General features: G+C 37.8%; 2 protein-coding genes across 6 annotated transcripts in view; one reads left to right on the top strand and one right to left on the bottom strand.

Annotated features, from left to right (window-relative positions):
* The window catches only part of Rc3h1 (ring finger and CCCH-type domains 1), an 84,856-nt gene extending 69,697 nt beyond the window's left edge, over positions 1–15,159 (top strand). For all 3 annotated transcript variants that reach the window (XM_078022333.1, XM_078022331.1, XM_078022332.1), the window contains exons 15-20: positions 348–561; positions 933–1,023; positions 1,142–1,274; positions 4,280–4,447; positions 5,492–5,607; positions 7,821–15,159. In XM_078022333.1, the coding sequence (XP_077878459.1) occupies positions 348–561; positions 933–1,023; positions 1,142–1,274; positions 4,280–4,447; positions 5,492–5,607; positions 7,821–7,971 (873 nt within the window). In that variant the 3' untranslated portion in view covers positions 7,972–15,159. The remainder of the gene's footprint in view (positions 1–347; positions 562–932; positions 1,024–1,141; positions 1,275–4,279; positions 4,448–5,491; positions 5,608–7,820) is intronic.
* Zbtb37 (zinc finger and BTB domain containing 37) overlaps positions 11,116–21,442 on the bottom strand; it is a 50,812-nt gene continuing 40,485 nt past the window's right edge. For all 3 annotated transcript variants that reach the window (XR_013426367.1, XR_013426368.1, XR_013426370.1), the window contains one exon: positions 11,116–21,148. The gene's annotated coding sequence lies outside the window, so the exon portion shown is untranslated. The remainder of the gene's footprint in view (positions 21,149–21,442) is intronic.

The raw sequence follows: 21,442 nt of genomic DNA, 5'->3' as shown, positions 1-21,442 counted from the left end.
GGGTCATTGGTCCAAAGGGCAGTGTTTTATATAAGACACTAAAGATTTCAGTCTTACCAACATGGGCATGATGCTCTAGCCAAGCATAATGGTCCACACCTATAATCCCAATGACTCAAGAGATTGAAGCAGGAGGATTGCAAGTTTGAGGCCAGCTTTAGCAATTTAGCAAGAGACCCTGTCTGAAAATAAGTGAAAAGGGCCGAGAATATAGCTCAGTAGTACACCTGTGATTCACTGCCTAGTACAAACATCATGATCTTTATTTAACCTTATTATAGAACGAGAAGAAATTATGTTAGAGATCTAAGTGTGGGGTAGACTTCTCATTCTGCTTTTTTCATCAGAATGTGGAAAGTAAAGGAATGAGAGACCAGCGATTGGAACTTCAGAGAAGAGCAGTAGAAACCAGTGATGATGACCTCATCCCATTTGGAGACCGACCAACAGTATCTCGGTTTGGTGCCATCTCTCGAACTTCCAAAACGCTATATCAGGGTGCTGGCCCAATGCAGGCTATGGCACCTCAGGGAGCTCCCACAAAATCTATTAACATTTCTGGTAAGAATCTTCAGAGGTATGCTGACCCAAATTAATATTTGTGATTCCCAGTTTAATTCCTCTTCCCTGTTTACTGCCAGTGCTTTCAACAATTTTCTAAATCAGTAATTTTCAAATTTTTATGTGATTATATCAAAATGAACCCAACTATTATATACAACTGTAATCCACCAATAGAAAGCAAAATAGTAATAATTTAAACAGAAGAAAAAATATAAAAACTGAAGCTTCTATGGGAAAGAAACAAATAGCAACACCTTATTTACCATTTTGGTAGATGACTTTTTAGACAGCTTTATAGGGAATATGTCTATACCTTTTAGAAGAAGAATCAAATCTGCATCATACTACAATAAATCATTCACTTACAGATTACAGTCCATATGGAACCCACGGTGGCTGGGGAGGTTCTCCATATTCACCTCATCAAAATGTAACTTCTCAGGGACACTTCAGTGAGAGGTATGAATCATACTTTTTACTTGTACAGATCTTTAAATTTTCAACTTATTTTGTCTTTTCAGTAAGTAGCATTTTCATAAAATAAAACTAAAATTTATTTCATGCTTTTCCACAAAAGGGAGCGAGTATCCATGCCAGAAGTAGCCAGTCATGGAAAACCCCTTCCATCTGCTGAGAGAGAACAACTACGACTAGAATTGCAGCAACTGAACCATCAGATTAGCCAGCAGACTCAGCTACGCGGATTAGAGGTATTAGCCTCTGAAAGTATAGATACTTTTTCATTCCAATTTTTGCAGCATTCTCAGATTTTAAATGGAGGAACTTTTGAGGTATTATGAACATAAAACTTTAAGGTCTTTTCCTTAAGGATTGATAAAGCTGTCCATTCATCAAAGAATTCAATACTAGGTTTAATTCTGGGATAATAGGAAATGTAAGAAGAGCCACCTACAAAGAGAAAACAGTTTATCTAAATTTCCCAGCAGGAGCTTTTATTCTCTGGTACTACAAGTTTAAGGTAAATTATTTATCAACAAGTACTTTTAGCTTTAGAAATTTTTAAAATTTCTCTTATTTTATTTAATCCTCAGCTTTTATAAATCTTTAGAAGGTAGAAACTTAGAACTTTAACCTATAATTCCTATATAAGAATATAACATGTTTCATTTATATAGTTATTTACAGTTTATAAATTATAATCACACATTCCCCCCAGTGCTGAGGACCCAGCACAGGGCTTCACATACTCACACAAGGTAAGCAACTGTACTACCACTGAGCTACACTCCCAGCCCACTACCACATATCTTATTTGACCCTCATAATATCCTTGAAGTGGTAGGCAGGTGGTATTGCCTCCCTCTTCTGATTGTGTGAAATTTTCCTATCATAAAAACAGAAGGCTGGGCTGATGGTACAGTAGTACAGTGCTTGCCTACCATTTGGGAGGCCCTGAGTTTGATCTCTAGAACCACAAAACAAAAATCAAAATGCTGTTTGCTTATGTTGGTCTTTAGTTTCATTAAAAGATTCAGGTCTTCGTTCCCACAGGGTGCAGTACTCCTTATCCTCAAATTTATGGCTTTTTGTCTTGTTGGAGTTTCTAGAGCCATTTTCTATATCAAAAGAATATTAGGAGGCTGCGGATGTGTCTCAAGCGTTAGCGCGCTCGCCTGGCATGCATGCGGCCCGGGTTCGATCCTCAGCACCACATACAATCAAAGATGTTGTGTTCGCCGAAAACTAAAAATAAATATTAAAATTCTCTCCCTCCCTCCCTCCCTCCCTCCCTCCCTCCCTCCCTCTCTCTCTCTCTCTCTCTCTCTCTCTCTCTCTCTCTCTCTCTCTCTGTCTCTGGGCGGTGGCACACACCTATAATCCCACCAGCTCAGGAAGCTAAGACAGGAGGATTGTGAGTTCAAAGTTCGCCTCAGCAATGGTGAGGCTGTAAGCAACTCAGTAGGACCCTGTCTCAAAATTAAATACAAAATAGGGTTGGGGATGTGTGCTCAGTGGTCGAGTGTCCCTGAATTCAATCCCCACTACCCCCAAAAAATAAAAAAAGAATATTACGGGGCTGGGGTGGTGGCTCAGTGGTAGAGCGCTTGCCTAGCATACATGAGACACTGGGTTCGATCCTCGGCACCACATAAAAACAAACTAATGTATCCACCTAAAATTAAAGATACATAAATAAATATTTTTTAAAAAGAAGAATATTGGGCTGGGGATGTGGCTCAAGCGGTAGCGTGCTCACCTGGCGTGCGTGCGGCCTGAGTTCGATCCTCAGCACCACATACCAACAAAGATGTTGTGTCCGCCGAGAACTAAAAAATAAATATTAAAAAAAAAAAATTCTCTCTCCTCTCCTCTCTCACTCTCTCTTTAAAAAAAAAAATTTAAAAAGAATATTAGGATCTAGGGGTATAGCTCAGAATAGAATTCCTACTGAACATGCACAAGGCCCTGATTCTATATTCGGCACTGAAACAGAGAAAAGAAGAATATCAGTATTATTTGGAAGCTTACTGAATATTTAACTTTTTATACTTAAAAGTCTTAGTCATTTTTGAGGGTTTTGCTTTGCTTTGTTGCTTTGTTTTGTTTTGCAGTACTGAGGATTAAACTTGAAGGGCACTGCCACTGTGTAACCCTGTTTATTTTATTTTTGGGACATGGTCTCACTAAGTTGCCAAGGCTGAGCTCAAACTTGGCCTCTTGAATCACTGGGATTATATACATGCACCATTGTGCCTGGCTGCCGTTCTTGAGGTTTTATTGAGATTGTAGAATTTACCTTACAGAAAATTAACAACGAGTAAAAGAAGGAAGCTGGGCATGGTGCTGCACACCTGTAATCTCAGCTACTTGGGAGATTATAGAGGCCAGCCTGGGCAATTTAGTGAGACTGGGGGATAGCTAATAGCTAGAGTGTTGGCTTGGCATGAGTGAGACACTGAGTTCAATCCCCAGTGCTGTTTTAAAAAAAAAAAAAAAGAATCATAAAAGGTAGGGGGAGATACACATTGATAGTTGACTTCTCTTTTAAATAAGAAAGTATGGGGGGCTGGGGATGTGGCTCAAGCAGTAGCACGCTCGCCTGGCATGCGTGCGGCCCAGGTTCGATCCTCAGCACCACATACAAAGATGTTGTGTCCACTGAAAATTAAAAAAAAAATTCTCTTTAAAAAAAAAAAAAAAAGTGTGGGGCTGGAGTGTAGCTCAGTAGTAGAGCACTTGCCTAGCACATGTGAGGCACTGGGTTCAATCCTTAGCACCACATAAAAACAAAATATTGTATCCATCTACAACTAAAAAATAAAAATTTAAAAAAATTATTTTTAGCTAGGTGTGGTGACAAACATCTGTAATCCCAGTGACTCGGGAGGCTGAGGCAGAAGGATCCCAAGTTCAAGGCCAGCCCCTGCAATTTAGCAAGACCTTCTCTCAAAAAATAAAGAAGGGGTAGGGATATAGCTTAGTGGTAGAGCACTCCTAGGTTCAATCCCTAGTACCACAAAAAAATAGAGTTTATATTATATCTAAGATGAAATTACTATTTATCTAATTTAAATACCTTTTATTTTTTTCAATTTACATGGTACTTGAAAGAGATTGCACCTTATGTTGCATCATTTTTATTGCAGATACATGGGTGGTAAGGTTAAATAGCTGTGGTCTGAAAATGGACTTAGTTATTCTGTTCATGGTGAAAGTGTGTTGACATATGTATGTTCTTGGCTTTATACACTAGGCGGTTAGTAACAGGCTGGTGTTGCAGAGGGAAACAAACACCTTGGCGGGACAGCCACAGCCGCCGCCTCCTCCAAAGTGGCCTGGAATGATCTCAAGTGAGCAGTTGAGCTTGGAACTGCATCAAGTGGAAAGGGAAATTGGGAAGAGAACCCGGGAACTAAGTATGGTGAGTGTTATGATGAGAAAGAAGAGGGAAAGTGAAATGAAACTTGTGTGGTGCGTCACATGACTGTAGAGTTCTTGAATCATCTGGAGCTCGTCTAAGGCATTCTAATGAGTAGAATAATTCTCATGAAGATGAGCTTCTGCTTATGTTGGATCCTTCCTCTCCTTACTCTCATTTGGTTTGGATGTATTCTTTGTTGTAGGATTCTTTAGGGAAAACATGATGATTAATTAGGAATTCTTAAATTTCTGTTTAAAATATCAATAGGGAAGGAGATGAGATGATATTTACTATTTTGCATTATGTTATATAAAGATATATTTACCAAGTAACATTCTAGTTTTGATAGCCTTTGAGTTTTTTTTTTTTAAGTATTTTTTTTTTAGTTGTAGTTGTACACAATACCCCTATTTTGTTTTTATGTTGTGCTGAGGATCGAACCCAGTGCCTCACACGTGCAAGGCAGGCACTCTTCCACTGAGCTACAGCTCCAGCCCCCAGCCTTTAAGTTATTGATGACCTATTTTTGTGAGTGAGATGCAGTTCACATGTGACTTTTCCATGTTAGCTTTGATGCATTTTCCCCTATGGCCAAGCATTAATTCCTAACAAAGTTTTTTACTGTGTTGTCGTCTTTGTTTTAATTTATATTAAATATAGCCTTATGTTTTAAGTGATAAAAGTAATATATTCTAGTTTTTTGGTGTTAGGGATTAAATCCATAGCAAACAGGTAGGTTGCACCCATTACACTTTGGTGTGTGTTTTTCTTCTAGTTTGCCTGCTTCTTTGTTCTTTTATAAAACTAAATGTGGGGGCTGGGGTTGTGGCTCAGTGGTAGAGTGCTTGCCTAGCACACGTGAGGCACTGGGTTCGATTCTAAGCACCACATACAAATAAATAAAATAAAGGTCCATCAACAACTAAAAAGTATTTTTTTAAAAATGTAATTTCTGGATCATCGGTTTGTATCATCTGTATTAATCTTTCCCATTAGCACCATTAAATACAAGATAACTTGCTTTTGTTTCCTTCTCTTTCAAAGGAGAACCAGTGTTCTCTGGACATGAAAACCAAATTGAATACAAGTAAGCAAGCAGAAAATGGACAACCAGAACCACAAAACAAGGTTCCAGCTGAGGACCTTACATTGACATTCAGGTAAAGAAGGGGACATTTTCATAGTCTTATTAAACAAAAAAATATACAAAAGAAAAATAATGCCGCCTATAATCCCAGCTACTTGGGAAGCTGAGGCAAGAGGAATTTGCCAAGGTCCTGACTCAGAATAAAAAACCAATAAGAGCTCAGTGGTATAGTACCTCTGGGTTCAATCCTCAATATGGCCAAAAGAAAATATTATGTTATGTGGTCATACCAGAATAACCTTTATAAATCTTTTGGTTTGGGCTGGAGTTGTGGCTCAGTGGTAGAGTGCTCGCCTAGCACGTGTGAGGCCCTGAGTTTGATCCTCAGCACAACATAAAAATAAATAAGTGTGTGTCCATCTACAACTAAAAAAAAAAAATAGAATATATATTAAGAAAATCTTTTGGTTTGTTTAGAGTTTTGTTTTGTTTTGTTTTTTGGCACCAAGGATTAAACCCAGGGGTACTTAACCACTGAGCCATGTCCCCAGCTCTAAATAAGTTTCTTAGGGCCTCGCTAAATTGCTGAGGTTGGCTTTGAACCCACAATCCTCTTGCCTCAGCCTCTGGGATTACAGGCGTGAGCCACCATGCCCAGCTAATGTTTTGATTTTTCAAATAATATTATTTTATGTATATTCAGAGCAGAATATTTTTATATTAATCTAGGAGTTATAGAATTTAGACTCAGGGTTGAATTATCTATTAATTCCTAACAAAGTTTCTTACTTTGTTATCTTCTTCTCTTTATTTTAATTTATATTAAATATAGCCTTATTTTTAAATGATAAAAATAATATATTCTAGTTTTTTGGTGCCGGGGATTAAATCCAGAGCCTCATGCATAATATTTGCACACTTTAACCCTAAGCTACATCCTTAACACCACTTCTTACATTAAATATGTTATAAAAAAAGTTGTAAGAAATTGAGTTTTAAATCAAGATAACTTTTTATTTTATTAATTTGTTCTTTTTAGATATACATGACAGTAGAGTGTATTTTGGCATATGAAAACATACATGGAGTATAGCTTATTCTAACTAGGATCCTATTCTTGTGGTTGTACATGATGCAGTTATCCCGGTCGTGTATTCAAATATAAGGCTAGGAAAGTTATATCAGATTAATTCTACTGTCCTCCTATTCCCCGCCCCCCAAGATAAATTTTAAAATCCTGTGTGGTGGGGCATGGTGGTACACTCCTATAATCCCAGTAACTAAGGAGACTAAGGTATAGGAGCATTGCAAGTTTGAGGTCAAGCTGGGCAGTGTATCAAGATCCTGTCTCAGAATTTAAAAAGACTGTGTCTTAGTGCTTGCCTAGCTTGTATGAGGTCTGGGTTCAGTCCCCAGTCCTGAAAAAAAAATTATTTTTTAAATATATATCACCTATAATCCCAACACCCAGAGTTAAACGATGTTAAAATTTTTCCTATCTTTTAAAGTGTTGGGAGTGTTTAGCCTGTTGTTTTTGCAAATCTACCGACCTACAACCCTGCCCTCTAGGTTTTGATTGATCTGTCCTATTCATATCCTGTTACAGCTATGGAAAATATATATCAACTATCCTGAATAATCCTGCAATAAATAAGGTTGAAATTAATTGCATACCTTTAATTATTTTATTAGGCTACTTTGAGTCTTTTTGAATGCATAGTCCTGAATTGACCTTCTGATGACAGCAAGAATTTCTAATACCCTGTTATTTTCATTCTTGGCTTTTGGCTATCTTAAATCCATGTGTTATCTTAGATTGAAAAGTATTTCTTAGGGCTAGGCATATATTCCAGTAGTTAGTGCTTGCTTTGGGCTTGATCCTCAGCACTGCAAAAATAATAATCTATACTAGTAAACTCGCTAAATCAGGAGTCAGCACTTTTTCTACAAGACCATTTGGTTTAACATTTTAAGGTATGGGCTTTATAGTTTTTGTTGCAACTTCTAACTTTGCTCTTAATAGTAGCAGACAATGTATAAATACATGAGCCGGCTATATTCCAGTAAAATTTTATTTACAATCAGGAAGCTACCTACTTTTATTTTGCCAAACCTATATTAAAACATGAATGAAGAGCTGTAAATTAAAATTTGGAATCCATTTATATATTTTTCTATGGTATTCAATGATGACCCTGATGATTTTATTCTACTAAATAATTGATTTTTTTTCCTCTGCTTTTTAAAAATTGTAACTCCTTTTTTTTTTTTTTTTAATGTTAACAGTGATATACCGAATGGATCAGCCTTGACACAAGAGAATATCAGCCTCCTGTCAAACAAGACCAGCTCTCTGAACCTATCAGAGGACCCAGAGGGAGGAGGAGATAACAATGACTCCCAGAGATCCGGAGTTACTCCCAGTTCTGCTCCCTAAAACATGAGAAATCCTAATATTCTCTTCTGCTCCTAATCAATTTGTGGAGCATAAGGGTAGAAGAATGAATGACTTCTAAATGTGTTCTCTCTAAGAGTGATCAGAGAAATCCAGGAAAAGCACCAGAGGCAATGTGCACAAACACCACTACTAAAAACAAACCCTGCACATAGTTCACATTAACGCATTTTTTTTAATTTAAAGAAAAAGAAAATTAGCAGTATCTGCAAGCAATTCAGATTAAATTTGTTTTTGTTCTGTGAATGAACTTTATTTTAATAACTTTGGACGCCTTGGATCCAGGGCTTTAAAAAAAGATGATGATATTATATATACACTCTGTTTGATTAATTGTATGATCTTAATGAAGTAGGTTTTTCTTGTATTTTGGTATTATTACATACCCAGTGTATAATTCCTTACCTCCAGTCCTTTCCAACTCTCACCACTCCTTAAACTAAAACAGACAAAAAGCACTAGCGTTTCTTAGAATTCTGTGGTGCTTGAGAAACAGAGACAATAGACTGAGTTACTAGAAAATGTGCAGCAAACTAAATTTCTCAGACCTTGTTATTTAGAATTTTTTCCTTTTTGGATCACTAGGTTCATGGATAAAAAAATGTTTTTTGCTATGACATTAAAACGTTTGTTGTTAACCAACCATTTAGAAGGGTTTTATTTTCAACTTTTAAGAATGAAAATTAACAACTAAATGTTTTAGCTCCCTGTTAAGGATCCTTTGCATTCTCTTAATGTAATCAGAAAGGCAATTCAGTGTGTCCTTTTTGATGAGATTTAAATGAAGATTAAGAGTGAAATGTAATTTGTTAGCACTAAAAATACACAATTAGTATATTAGCTATTGAGCTCATGGTTGGGAGTTTGAAGCTTTTTTTTTTTTTTATTAAACTTTGCTAAAATCAGAATGCTCAAAAAACAGGACAATCATCCATGTTTTAAAATTAACACTTTATTTGAACTTAAACAGGGACACCTTTTTTCAGTAAATGAAATATGGACACATTATTTCTTTTACTCTCAAAACTTACAAAAGCATAAAATAAAACCCGTGTACTGGAGCCCTTGGATTTCAAAAAAGATTTGGCAGATATAAAACTGCCTGAATCTTAAGGGTGGTTTGTGAATTGATCACTGGTTGCTATCCCAAATTATTAGCATAAATAAGTAGTAAATATTTTGAAATCAATTTTCATAGATTTGGATTCCAGCCTTGATAAACTTTGTTCAAGAAAATTTTGCAAAGAGGAAGAATTTTTTTTTTAATTTTTAGTTCTGCTGCACATATTCTGATACCCTGAGTCTATACTTAACCCCTATAAAGCATGTTTTGTGGGGATTATTTCACTCTCTCTGTCCACTGTTTGCCTGATATTTTTAGTTTCCCTTTTTGGATTATACTACTAAATCAGAAAGCACTGGTTATGTAATAAGTTACTGCATTGCTTTGGTTGGGTAAAAGCAAAAGTTTATATTTTTCTTGTTTCTTATATTCTTAACCCTTAACTCCTGCTGAGGTCATAACAGCCTCAGACTAAGCTCTGTGTCCATTATATTATTAACTGAAACAAATGGGGGTGGGTGGGAAGGGTAATACAGTCCTGCCATTGCCTACCAGTAGGAGAGTCCAAACCGAACACTCTTTTGAGTAGCGATTATTTAATTTGCCCAGTCAAGGCACCGTGTTTATATACTATTTCACATTGAATTTGATTATGCCCTACAGACCTGGCTGGTCAAGGATTTGATATACACATTTGGCTTGGGATTCGAGCTTTCTTTTTTATTTAAATAAAAATTTATATATATATATTATATATATACATATATACATAGCTATATCTGTATATATATTGGGTATGTTTTAAGGATTTCTTCGCATGAGCGCAGCTGTTGCGATAAAATGACTGATTGGGAGGTAGAAGCACTGAACGAAGGTGAGGCATTTTTTCAGTTGATACATTTCCTTTTTTTAAAAAAAATACATTCATACATTTGCTTTTTTTGACCTTTTTTTTAAAAAAAAAACCCTATTATATTTACACTTTAAGTACTTATTGTTTATTGGGAGAAGGAAAGAAACTTTTGTTATGTCTGACAGTCTTAAGAATTTTCATTTCTTTATATAAAAGCCAACATTATTTGCCTCCAACCTTCTGTAGGCAAATTTGGACATATCTTATTTCTCCTTTGGACATGTCAGATAATTCCTAAGTTTTAGAAGCAGTTGGTTTATTTTGGAAGTTGGAATGATTCTGCTATTAGAAAAGAATTTATGGGTAATGATTTTGTTGAGGTTAGGAATAAAAGTAAAGTAGTTCCATTCCCCTAATAACTCAAATTCTTTCATTCTTGTTCTTATTTTCTCTGTATACACTAATGCCTTTTTTAAAAATGTATTTTCATTTGGGGGCAAAAAAAAAAAGTCTTTTCTGGCATGAATTCTAGCTATAGCCCTTCCTGTCCCCACACTCTAGAGGCAGTCTGCTTGGATAGAAAAGCAGAATGTAGACCATCTTCTTGTTCAGTTGTTTTAAATTGGCCATCCTGCCTTACCTGCTGGAAACTGTTACAGCTTTCCTAGTGCCCTCCAACAGGTTTGGGAATTTATTAAAACCCCTAAACTTGGGGGGGGGGGGACATTTTGTTGTTGTTTTTCTCTTGGATATACTTTGTGTTATGAGGAGCCAGTAAAGGTAAATGGCCTATTAGGGCATAACCACTTGACTCTGGAACCGCTTTTTTATCAAAATCTAAAAAGCATTGATTTTTTTTCCTGGCTTTTTAAATTTATTTGTGCCTTTAGAGACATTAGAAGTGAAACCAATCAGGTAAGAAATATAGTTTTTTGTGCTTCCTTTTAAACATGAGTTTCTTCTGGAGATGATCTTGTGCTTTTCAAAAGCAAGTCTTGGAAATCTCAAATGAACTCCATCAACAGTTCTGAAAGGGTTAAGATAGAGTAATGAGCATTGTGTTCACTCTTGTTTAGATAACAAAGTTAGATTTTATTATAATGAGGAATAGAAAAAGTGTTTTGGATTATTTTTTCAAGGGGTTTTTGGAAAAGTGTAGAAGAATTGAGAATAAGATGTCCAGGCTCAGTTTCCTGTCTTACATGTAGTGTTTTTTTTTTTTTTTTTTTTTTTAATTTATAGATATTGTCAAAAGGTAGGTCTAATAGATGCCCTTTTTTGGCTAATGTACAGAGCCTAAAGTGACCAAAGATCTATTCTTTATTTTCTAATTGAGAAGAAGTTAGTTCCTAGTAGTAATATTACTCAAATGATAATGACACTATTCTTAATGTCAACTACTCAGAATGTATAGAAATTGGTTTGGTACAGCATTAATGTGGGTGATTCCCTTCTCCCATCTTATTTCCCTTCCCTTTTCCTACTTTTCCATGTATTTATTCGTTTGCCTGAAAGATAACAAATTGATATGATTCTTATTTGCTACTTTGAGTATGTAACTCCATCAGATTTTGCATGGGTCCCCATTGTTGGAGCTCAAAATTTAATTCCTAAGTTTTCCCATGAATCTTTTGTTTTTTTCCCCTGACCCTTGTTCATTCTGCAGTTTCCCCTTGACTTACCCACTGCCCTTCCCAATCTGTAACAGTGACAGTTTGCTGCCTCAAAACAGAGCATTCAAATGAATTCGCTTAGCCAATAACTTCTGTGAAGTTGCCTTTTCTAATGGTGTTATTACTCAGTGATGCACAAATGTGGTATTTGCCCTACTGGTAGGCAAACAGAGATCTGGTTAAGAATGGTAACCTGCTGTTTTCTTTAAGGGAGAGCCAAAGACTTGTGCTTTACTGTTTTGGTTTGGGGGGATGTAGTAGCCATTTTGATTGTGAAACCTTTTAGTATTTGTGAATTGACTGTACTGTGTAGATTTATCTAAAGTTAACTGTTAAAGTTAGCTGGCCTTATAAAATGTAAAAAAGTAATGGAAATTCATCATTTTTTTCTAAACCAGTGAATGTCTGCTTTTACAATATTGAGTAAGCAACCACCTGCCTTTTTTGAGACTATCTTATAATAGCATCTCCCATGGTTTTGTTTTTTCACTTGTGCCTGAAGGATGATACACTCTCAGGATGGTCAGGTCATGGAACTGGGTAATCTTCCTGAGTATCTGGCTAATGAGAAATAATTAATTGTAGTCAGATTCAGAGAAAAATAAGATTCTTTTCACTAAAGAGGATTCATTTGCTTTTACATATATATAATATGTTATATATATGTATACACCCATGGTGGTGGATGGAAGTCTCGCTATCTTTTTTCTACTTTTGTTCATTTTAAAGAACTGAGTAAAGGCTTCATAGATATCTGTAAAAACCACCTATAATGATATTTCATTAGGAGAAATGGCCCAGTTACTTTTAGAAGAAATTAATAACTTGTCTGAAAATTAACTGCAGTGTTCACTTAAACCTTTACCTTAAAAATAGTCCTAGTTTATTAAAATTTTAATTGATACATGGTTACAGTGTTGTAAAGTGATCTCTTCCCCTGGAAGTTAAAATCAGAGCTGCCAAATTAAAAACAGATTGGATTCAGCTTTGGGGACTAAACAGACAAACTGTCTACTGCTGGTGTCATTGTCCCTCATGCCCTCTGGCTGATCCACAACTACATTTCTACCTTGGACAGCTTTTATTTTTATATTTATTGTTGCTTCAGCTCAGCTTTATGAAATTTTTCTGCTGAAATGACTTATTGGGAATTGTAGATGAATTGCAGTTAATTTTTTTTAATTCTCAATTCCTCTTTTCTGAGCCACTTAAAGCTGTTTTGTCAAAAGGTACTATTTACTATGGTAAATAACTTAAGATTTGAAGTTTTAAGATTTTTGTTTTTGTGACTGCTAAAAGTCTTTTCACAGTAAATTCTAATTAATAAGTAATACTAGCTATAATGTTAATTAAGAATAAGAAACTGCCAACACCAGGAATAAGTGACACCTTTTATTAATCAGTAATGTTCCCAATAGGTGGGTTTTCAATACTGCACTGAGCAGAGTGGGTCCAGAGCCCTTTGCAACCATGTTGTGGTCGCAGGGTTACCTCACTACTGGAACCCTGGTTTTCAGAGCCTCAGAGTTTTCAGCCAAACACTGAATTTCCCCTAAATTTTGTCCTGAGCAAAACATCCCTAAAGTAATATTTATTTTCACTAGAAATTAAGGCACAACAACCCAAGGTGGAAAACTTAAACCTGTAGACAATATTGTGTCTAAAATGTGTGTTTAGAGAAATAAAATCCTGTGGAGTTTGTTATCCTAATGTATGTTTATTATATACTAGATAACGTGACTTGTTTTCTTATATTGAAGTTCCACTGTCTCTGGCTTTTCTTTGGTTTTGTGTTTTTGTTTTTGTTTTTGTTTTTAACTCTAAGCAGACAGAGCTCACAAGTCTTTGGCATCCGTTTTAGGTTGTACACTCAGAGTTGTCTTATAACTGGAAACTGTCAGGTGGGGCATGTGAGAGGGTCAAAAAAGGGTGGGAACAAATAGTGGGTTGATAATTGGTTGGGTGGTTGGTTTTTTTGTTTTGTTTTTTTGGCCTGGGTTTTTAAAAAATTAAAGATGTTTTAGTGTTACCTCTCCTCATTATTGGTTGCCTTTCTCACAATAATATCTGATTTAGCCCATAAAATATTCCTTTGATTTAAAGGCATTTTAAGCTTTTTTGCCTCTAATATTTACCTTTCTCTGTTCAGTTGAAACACTATCTTCAGACTACTTTTTTCAGATGTTGCCTGAGTGTTCATATTTACCCCTTTTTCATCCTTTGTCTTTTTCCCACATTTTGGAAATGAATGGGACTTGAAGAAAAAAAATTTCTTTCATTTTATTTATTGGTCATGGACTTTATTAGCTTTATGATGAATCTATGACTTGGAAACATGAACATTGGAAAAAGTGAATTAAGATAATGAACAAAAACCTTTCACCCACTTAAACATTTTCCAGTTGTCAGATTCCTCTTGATGTGTGTGGTCTCTTCCCATTGCCCCCTGCAGCCCTTTTTTCTCTGCTCAATTGGTCTTTAGGCTCATACCAGTCTCCCAGAGACATTCTGCAGTCATTATCACCTTTTTGGGTGGATTTTATTTTGTTTTGTTTTTTAAAAAAAAAATAATAATAACTTTTTAACATTGATGCATATTTGCTTGGGATAGAGCTTGTGTAATTTACCAATCGTATTGATTGTATGTGATTGTGCCCTGCAGAGGTATACTTAACAAGACAAAAATAATCTAGGTGAATAAAGGAGCCCTTGAGATTTGAGTCAGGTTATAAGAGATTTAATAAAATCACTTAGAATTTTGGATAGTAAGAATTCTTTCTCTTATTCTTATAAATCAGTGTTAGATAAAATGTCATTTTTTAAAGGTTTTTCTTGCATTCCTAGGTTTGTTTGGTTTGAGGTTTTTGGGTTTTTTTGCCTGTCTCTACCCACCTGTTCAGAAATTTTTAAAAATTTAGTGTTCAGCCTTAAAGTGACAGCTGATTTTTAATTGCTGAATTTTGTGAAATTTTACTTTTTCCAAATGTTTTCAATTTTTTAAAAAGTGAAAATAGACAATGGGTTGGGATTTCACAAGCTGTGAATAATTCCGTAGCATCTGGCAAACTGTGAAATCTTGTTCGAAGGCTTTGTAATGACTTATCTGAAAGTTCTTTTGGAATGGGGGGGGCAGGGAATCTTGTTTGAAATGGACCATTTCCTCTCTTTTTAGTATTCCTAATTTTTAAGCAGCCTTCAGAACAAATAAAAAAAAGAAATGATAGGACTATGTTTAGAGCAGCAAAACTCTGACTGAATAAGTACAAGTTCTACTTTTTGCAGATTTGAGAGGATTAGGGCCATCTTTTTCTATTTTCTATTATTTGTGTGCATGTTGTTTGTATCAAGATGCCACATTTTGTTAAAATGCTATTTCCTTTCTTTATTACCTTAGAAACTGACTCAGCCTCTTGTTGCTCCTGATTAGTGTTTAAGGCTCCCATGAGTTGCAGATAAAAGGATTTATTTTAACCAGTAGAAGGAGGTGATTCACCATTTGGATTGTAAATATATGAACGTGTCTACGAGGTCTTTATCTGCTTTCTGTCAGCATTTATATTAAATGATAAATTAATGAGTAATGTGTAGTCTGTTTTATAAATGAGTCTGTGTCGTCTTATTCAATCATTGAGGTTATACTCTTAACACCGTTTGGGGGAAGTGTTTTGTAGATGAAAAATAAATAAATGGCTAATTTCCACAAGCACACACACACACTTGCACATCCCCCTTTGTGTGGATTTCATGAGAACGGGTCCACTGTTAAATATGCTGTCGTCCAGATTCCTTTATTTGATGCACAGTGGTTCTGAGACACAGGACCAGTATTCAGTGAGACTGTAGCTGACATCCAGCACGTTGGTTTTTATGCCTTCTCATCAGGACCATTTTTGTCCTAAAGCAAAATGGTCTTGTTCTGGGTATCTTCATGAGGCAAAATATATGTCTTTTCATTCTTAATGACTTCCTAATTTTTTTTAATTCCCTGCCCACTAGTCATTCCTGGCAGAGAATAAATGTAAGTTTATAGCCATGAGACCATATACATCAGGCAGCATCTCAAGAGCATAAAGGGAAAAAATGGGAGAAGGGATTATTAATCTATCACTGAGCCATATCGCTACCCCTGACATATTTATAGTTAGGGAAATTTGACCAAGTATTGGATATTAGGTGAATGGTGGTTTTGTTTAATATAATAATAGCAACATGGTTACTAAAGAAAATAATCCACATTTTTTTTTTTTTTGAAGCAAGAACTGACAATGGCTGGAGTTTCCTTTAAAATAACTATTTTTAAGGAGCTGGAGTTGTAGCTCATCAGTAGAGCGCTTGCTTCACACATGTTGGTTCTCGGCACCATATAAAAATAAGTAAATAAAGGTCCATCAACAACTAAATAAATATTTTTTTTTAAATAACAGACATCATTACCAGTGAAGGTTATAAACCTTACCATCAATTAGCAATTAAGTATCCAGTGGTGTCACATCTGACCTTGAGAGAAGAGGCCAGAGTAAAGAAAGTTGTTCATAGGAGATGGTAACTGCTGCAGCATCCCTTAACGGTTATAAAAATCCAGAGTGGGAACTGCAAAACCAGACCTGCTGTCTTTTTGCACTTACCTAGGCCTATCCTGCTCACAAGCAGTGCACTTTCTGACCTCTTAGCTAACACATAGGCTAGTATGGACTTGCAATCCCAGTGCCCAGCAATCTGCAGTGATTAGCTAGTATAAACTTCTGCTTACCATCATGTTGGCTCAGCACAAATGGCTACCACCCTTTTTTGGAATAACTAGCATATAAAAGTGAATTTATCAACTACTCCTCAAATACTTCAGTAGTCCTAATTTATTGAGTATTCTGCATGTGCATAACAATATAGAAAATAAAGAGAAGATCGTAGAACTTTTTAACATTTATGTGGTGCTGAGGATTGAACCCAGGGCCTCATATATGCTAGGCGAGCACTCCACAACCCCAGCCCAAGTACACAGTTTTAAAATAGTGGCAGAGAAGTAAGTTACTCAACCTTTGCCATTCTCAGAAAAGTAAGGATCCCTGAGACTATACAAGGAAGAACTCGCCTGCCTGGTCAGCTGTAAGTTGTCTTGAAGGTAAGAATGGTGGGGCAGGGAGAGTGGATATTGGAGGCAAGACTCCTAGTGAGAAGAAAAAGGATGTATGAATTCTGAAGGAAGAAAGGGGCCGAGTTGAAGAAACTTTCATGTCATTGCAGCTACAGAAGGCCCAAGTGGCTTGAGAGAAGGCAGAGCCAGATCATGGAGGCCCTTAGATCATGCTAAAATGTTGGTTTGAATTTATTCTGAAGGTAAAGGAAATGCAAGGAAGGGTGGTAAGCAGGGGAACAAACGAACTAGATATGTGCCTGTTTACACAATCCTTCAAGAGACTCTGCATCAGTTCCTCAAACCTCCGTGTGCATGCTGTTCATCGGGGGTCTCCGTGGGTCTGCAAGGTGGAGGCTGGCTGCTGAGGCTATCATGCTGCAGGTGGTGCCAGTGCTGTATTTGGTGGGTAGTAAGGTTCAATGTGATGGGTAATTTTAGAAGCAGAAAGATCCTGTTTCTGCCTATCAGAGACTTCAATTACAATAAAGTGAGTGATATATAAGACAATTAGCACTACCTGGAGACTGTTCAAAGGGAAAGGAACTGGAGGAGCAAGGTGATTGAGGAGTTTTTACATCTGAAGGGTGGGGGTCTGAAACAGTTTACATGATGGGGTGGTAATGCCAGGGGAGTATGGGAATATATGTACAGTCAAAAGAATGTGGTCCTTTTATGGAACTTAAAGGAATTAGGTCTATCTTTAAAAATAGATCAAGGCTGGAGCTCAGCAGTAGAGTGCTTGCCTAGCATGTGCAAGGCACTGGTTTGATCCCCAGCACCATATAAAAATAAATAAAATAAAGGTATTTTGTCCAATTACAAATATACCTATTATCCCAGCAGCTTTGGAGGCTGAGGCAGGAGGATCTCAAGTTTGAGGCCAGCATCAGCAATTTGGTGAGACCCTGGTATTAAAAAATAAAAAGGACTGGGTATGTAGGTCAGTGAGAGGGCGCCCCTGGACTCAATTGTCAGTGCAAAAAAAGGTTTGTTGTAATAGGCTTAGAAGAAGCCATGGGGACAAGTCCATGCAAACAGATGGCACAGACATGATTATCATTACCAAACAGGAAAACAGGCAGCTGTTGCCAAAGTCAGCTGCTCCTCTTGGTTCCCATGACCAACACTAGGTATGTTCACACATTACCTGTACCAGAGCCCTTTGAAGTGCTCAGTTGTGAGGAAAACCTGTAGTTACCTCAGTTGACATCACCCTCTTATATTTCCAGGTCCAAATGCTTACCTTGTGATCTAAAAGGAACCCTCTAATTTTCCTCAGTCATTATACTCACTTCTGTCAAATAACTGAGGCTTTTGCTCCCCACAACAAGTTAGGGAACCTGAGAACATGCAGCAGAGTGTGCTCTGCTTCCCTGAAGTGGGCTGGCTGTCCCTCCTCTACCTGTGGGAGGCGCGAGGGTTTGGCCCCCACACCCTTCTTTCCTGGTTAGCTGAACACAGCCATTCAAGATAGGATCCCTGAAGCTAAGGTGGCATTTGTTTGGGGCAGTACTGAATCAAACCTAGGGCCTGGCGCCCGCTAGGCAAGCACTTCTGCTGGGCTACTTCCCAGCCTTGGTGCTAGTTTTTGTTCCCAAGCAACATCTGTTGTTTTTTAGCACTGGCCATTTGGGAAGGCAGGGCTCAAAACTGCCCCGTTGAGTCAGGCTCAGTGGTGCTGCTGTGATCCCAGGAGTCAGGAGGCAGAGGCATTAGCCGGCAAGTTCCAGGCCAGCCTCAGTAATTTAAGGAGTCCCTGTCTCAAAATACTTGGTGGGTTGGGGGGAGGCTAGAGATGTAGCTCATGAGCACCCCCAGCTTCAGTCCCCAGTACTGCAAAAAAATAACAATAAAGCTGCCACACTTTCATTCCCAGATCCTCCTGTCCTCCCCAACCATCAAATGAACTTGGTCACATTTTGCTACAGCAGGCTTTGGAAGATGTGGGTCAGAGGCCTGTCAAATGACTAGTCTGCATTTGGCCCTAGCTGTACTATGAGTTCCTTCAAGTTGCTTCTAGTTCTGTCCAAACCATCCTGTTTCTCTACAGGGAATTTTCTCCCACTATCTCTGCCTCTATGCTCTGCTTTTCTCCTCCACCAACTCCTGAACTAATATATAAGCAATGAGCTTTGACCCCATGCAAAACTCTTGCTCAACATTCTAAGAGTACCCTTGCCCATTGTTTCTGTTCATGTGAGGTAACAATCCCTCTGGATGAATAGGCTTGCTTTATTTTTTCTTTCTCTTCTTTTTTTTAAACTTGATTCAATAATTTGAACTTTCCATTCAGGAGGAATTTAAAGCATTTTCTGTTAATATGACATTCTGGATCTGAATTTTTTCAAACACCAATGTTTACTGAGTACCTGGTACACTCAAGGCCCCGTGCTGTGCACTGAGTGTGTTCAATAAATATTTACTGTCTTAATTTGATTTCCCTGAAACCCAAACTGAACTTTCTCACTGTTGTGAGAACAGGGACAAATTCCAGTGAGATGCTTTGAGTCTCAGCTAAAAGCTGTCAAATGATAATGCAGGCTTTATTTTGATTGACTTTAAATCATCTTAATTAAAATGTCATCACCTAATAAACTGGAAACCCAGGGGGGGCTGGAGACTCTTCTTCATTTTTTGTGCCAGATGTTCTGCCAAATTTCCATGGAAGAGTTGAGCTTAGAGTTACTCAGTAACCACAGGAGGAGTTTGGCTCTGGTTTCTTGACAAGGGCTTACTCTGTGATCCAAATAAAATAATACATCGGCCCAGAATATGAGGCAACTGGCAAGGACCAGCTAAATGACCTACTCACAGGAGTTACACTGAGGCAGGTGGCAGACCAGGAAAGAGGTCTCACTGACCTTGAAAGAAACTCTGGACATGAGGGTGACCAAGTTCTCATTCTTTTTTCTTCAAGGCTTCTCAAACCAACCCCCAACAGCAGAGCCCAGGGAGACTGTGCTCCTTCCAACCTGGTTTCCACTCATAACAGAGAAAAATAGTCCCACAGCTCTGTTAACTTTGTGATTTGGGGCAAGTAATAAACCTAGCAAACAGCAGTTTCTCGTCTGTAAGCCGGGCATCGTAATATCTTCCTGGTAGAGCTCATGAGAGAGCTTTAGAAGGCAATGTATGTGAGGCATTTAGCATAGATACTGATATGTGCTTTAAAATAGCACCTGTCAGCCAAGCATGGTGGCACATACTTGTATTCAAAGCTACTTGGGAGGCTGAAGCAGGGGGATAGCAAGTCTGAGGCCAGCATCAACAACATAGCACGACCCTACTGCAAAAAAAAAGGCGGGGGGGTGTGGATGTAGCTAGCTCAGCAACTGAGGGTCCCTGGGTTCAATCCCCAGTGCTACCTTAAAAATAAAATAGCACCTATCATTGCAATATCATTGCTAAATACTCAAAAGAGTTTGACCTAAACTAATACCTAACAAAGTAATGGTTAGATCATAGACAATGGTTAAATACCATACAGTCAATAGAGATTGTTTTGCCGGAAGGGCACCAGAAATCTTCTTTTCCTCCTGCCGACACTGAGCTGGGTTCCCCTATTCTTCCTGTCACCAGTCAGGGGCTCAGCCTGCAGGTGCTCCCTGTGCTGATATTGCCTTCACCCTGCCCTGGGCTGCCTCTCCGCATGGCACCCACAGTCTTGATGTCCAGCAAGTCAAGACCTTTCAGCACAGGTGACACATCGACATGTTCAAAACAGGAAATAAATTCAAAGGTCCATACTGATGAGTCCTACCCTGCCCCTTCCTGCCCACCTCACCCTGTCACCTTCACCTTTGTTACAACGGGAGCACCACTGTGAACACTGCCTGGCTGCTTTCCCCACTGCTTTATTCCAGAGACGCTCCCGTGGCAGTAGACAGCTCCCTCATTCTTTCTGACGATGTGTGGTTTTCCATTGTGGTGTTTGGTTTATTTAGAAGTTAGTTCCCCTAAATAGTCATTAGTTATTATAAAAATAATCCCTTGTAGATGGAAGTTATTTCCAATCTTTTGCTATGTTGAAGCAGGTTACAATCGGTGACCTTGTTTACACCCAGATGAACGTGTCTGTAGCATGAATTTCCTGCAGTGAAATTCCAGCTCAAAGGACAAGTGCATTCGTAATTTTGGTATTTCCAATTTTCCCTTCAAAGATTTATAGCAGTTTGTACTCCAACAGTAATGGAAGGAAAGTCCTATTTTGTCACAGCCTGACATCAGTGTGTTGTCTGACTTAATCTCTTTTAATTCTAATGCCTTTGTGAGAACCCTTTTTGAGGAAACAAATTACAAGGAAGGGAAGGCAAGCTGCTTAAAAAGTTGTAAAGCCTGGCATGGTGGTACATACCTGTAATCCCAGCAGCACAGAAGGCTGAGGCAGGAGGACCTCAAGTTCAAGTCAGCCTCAGCAACTCGGTCAGACCATGTCTCTAAATAAAATACAAAGAAGGGCTGGGGATGCGGCTCAGTGGTTGAGTGCCCCTGAGTTCAATCCCCCGTAACAACAACAAAATCTTGCAAAACGTCATTGAGGGTGGCTTAAATTAGCAGGTGAAAATATGATGAAAAACAGTATAAACTCTTGAAGTGTGTTATTTAGCCAGGAGCAATGGTGCACGTCTGTAATCCACACTACCCAGGAGGCTGAGGCAGGAGAGTCACAAGTTCCAGGCCAACCAGGCAACTTGGTGAAACCTTGTCTCACAATACTCAAACCAAATAAC

The sequence above is a fragment of the Ictidomys tridecemlineatus genome, chromosome 10, assembly GCF_052094955.1.
Source record: "Ictidomys tridecemlineatus isolate mIctTri1 chromosome 10, mIctTri1.hap1, whole genome shotgun sequence".
NCBI classification, from domain to species: Eukaryota; Metazoa; Chordata; class Mammalia; order Rodentia; family Sciuridae; genus Ictidomys; species Ictidomys tridecemlineatus.
Note: the sequence above shows the minus strand (reverse complement) of the source record. Positions and strands in the feature narration are given on the sequence as shown.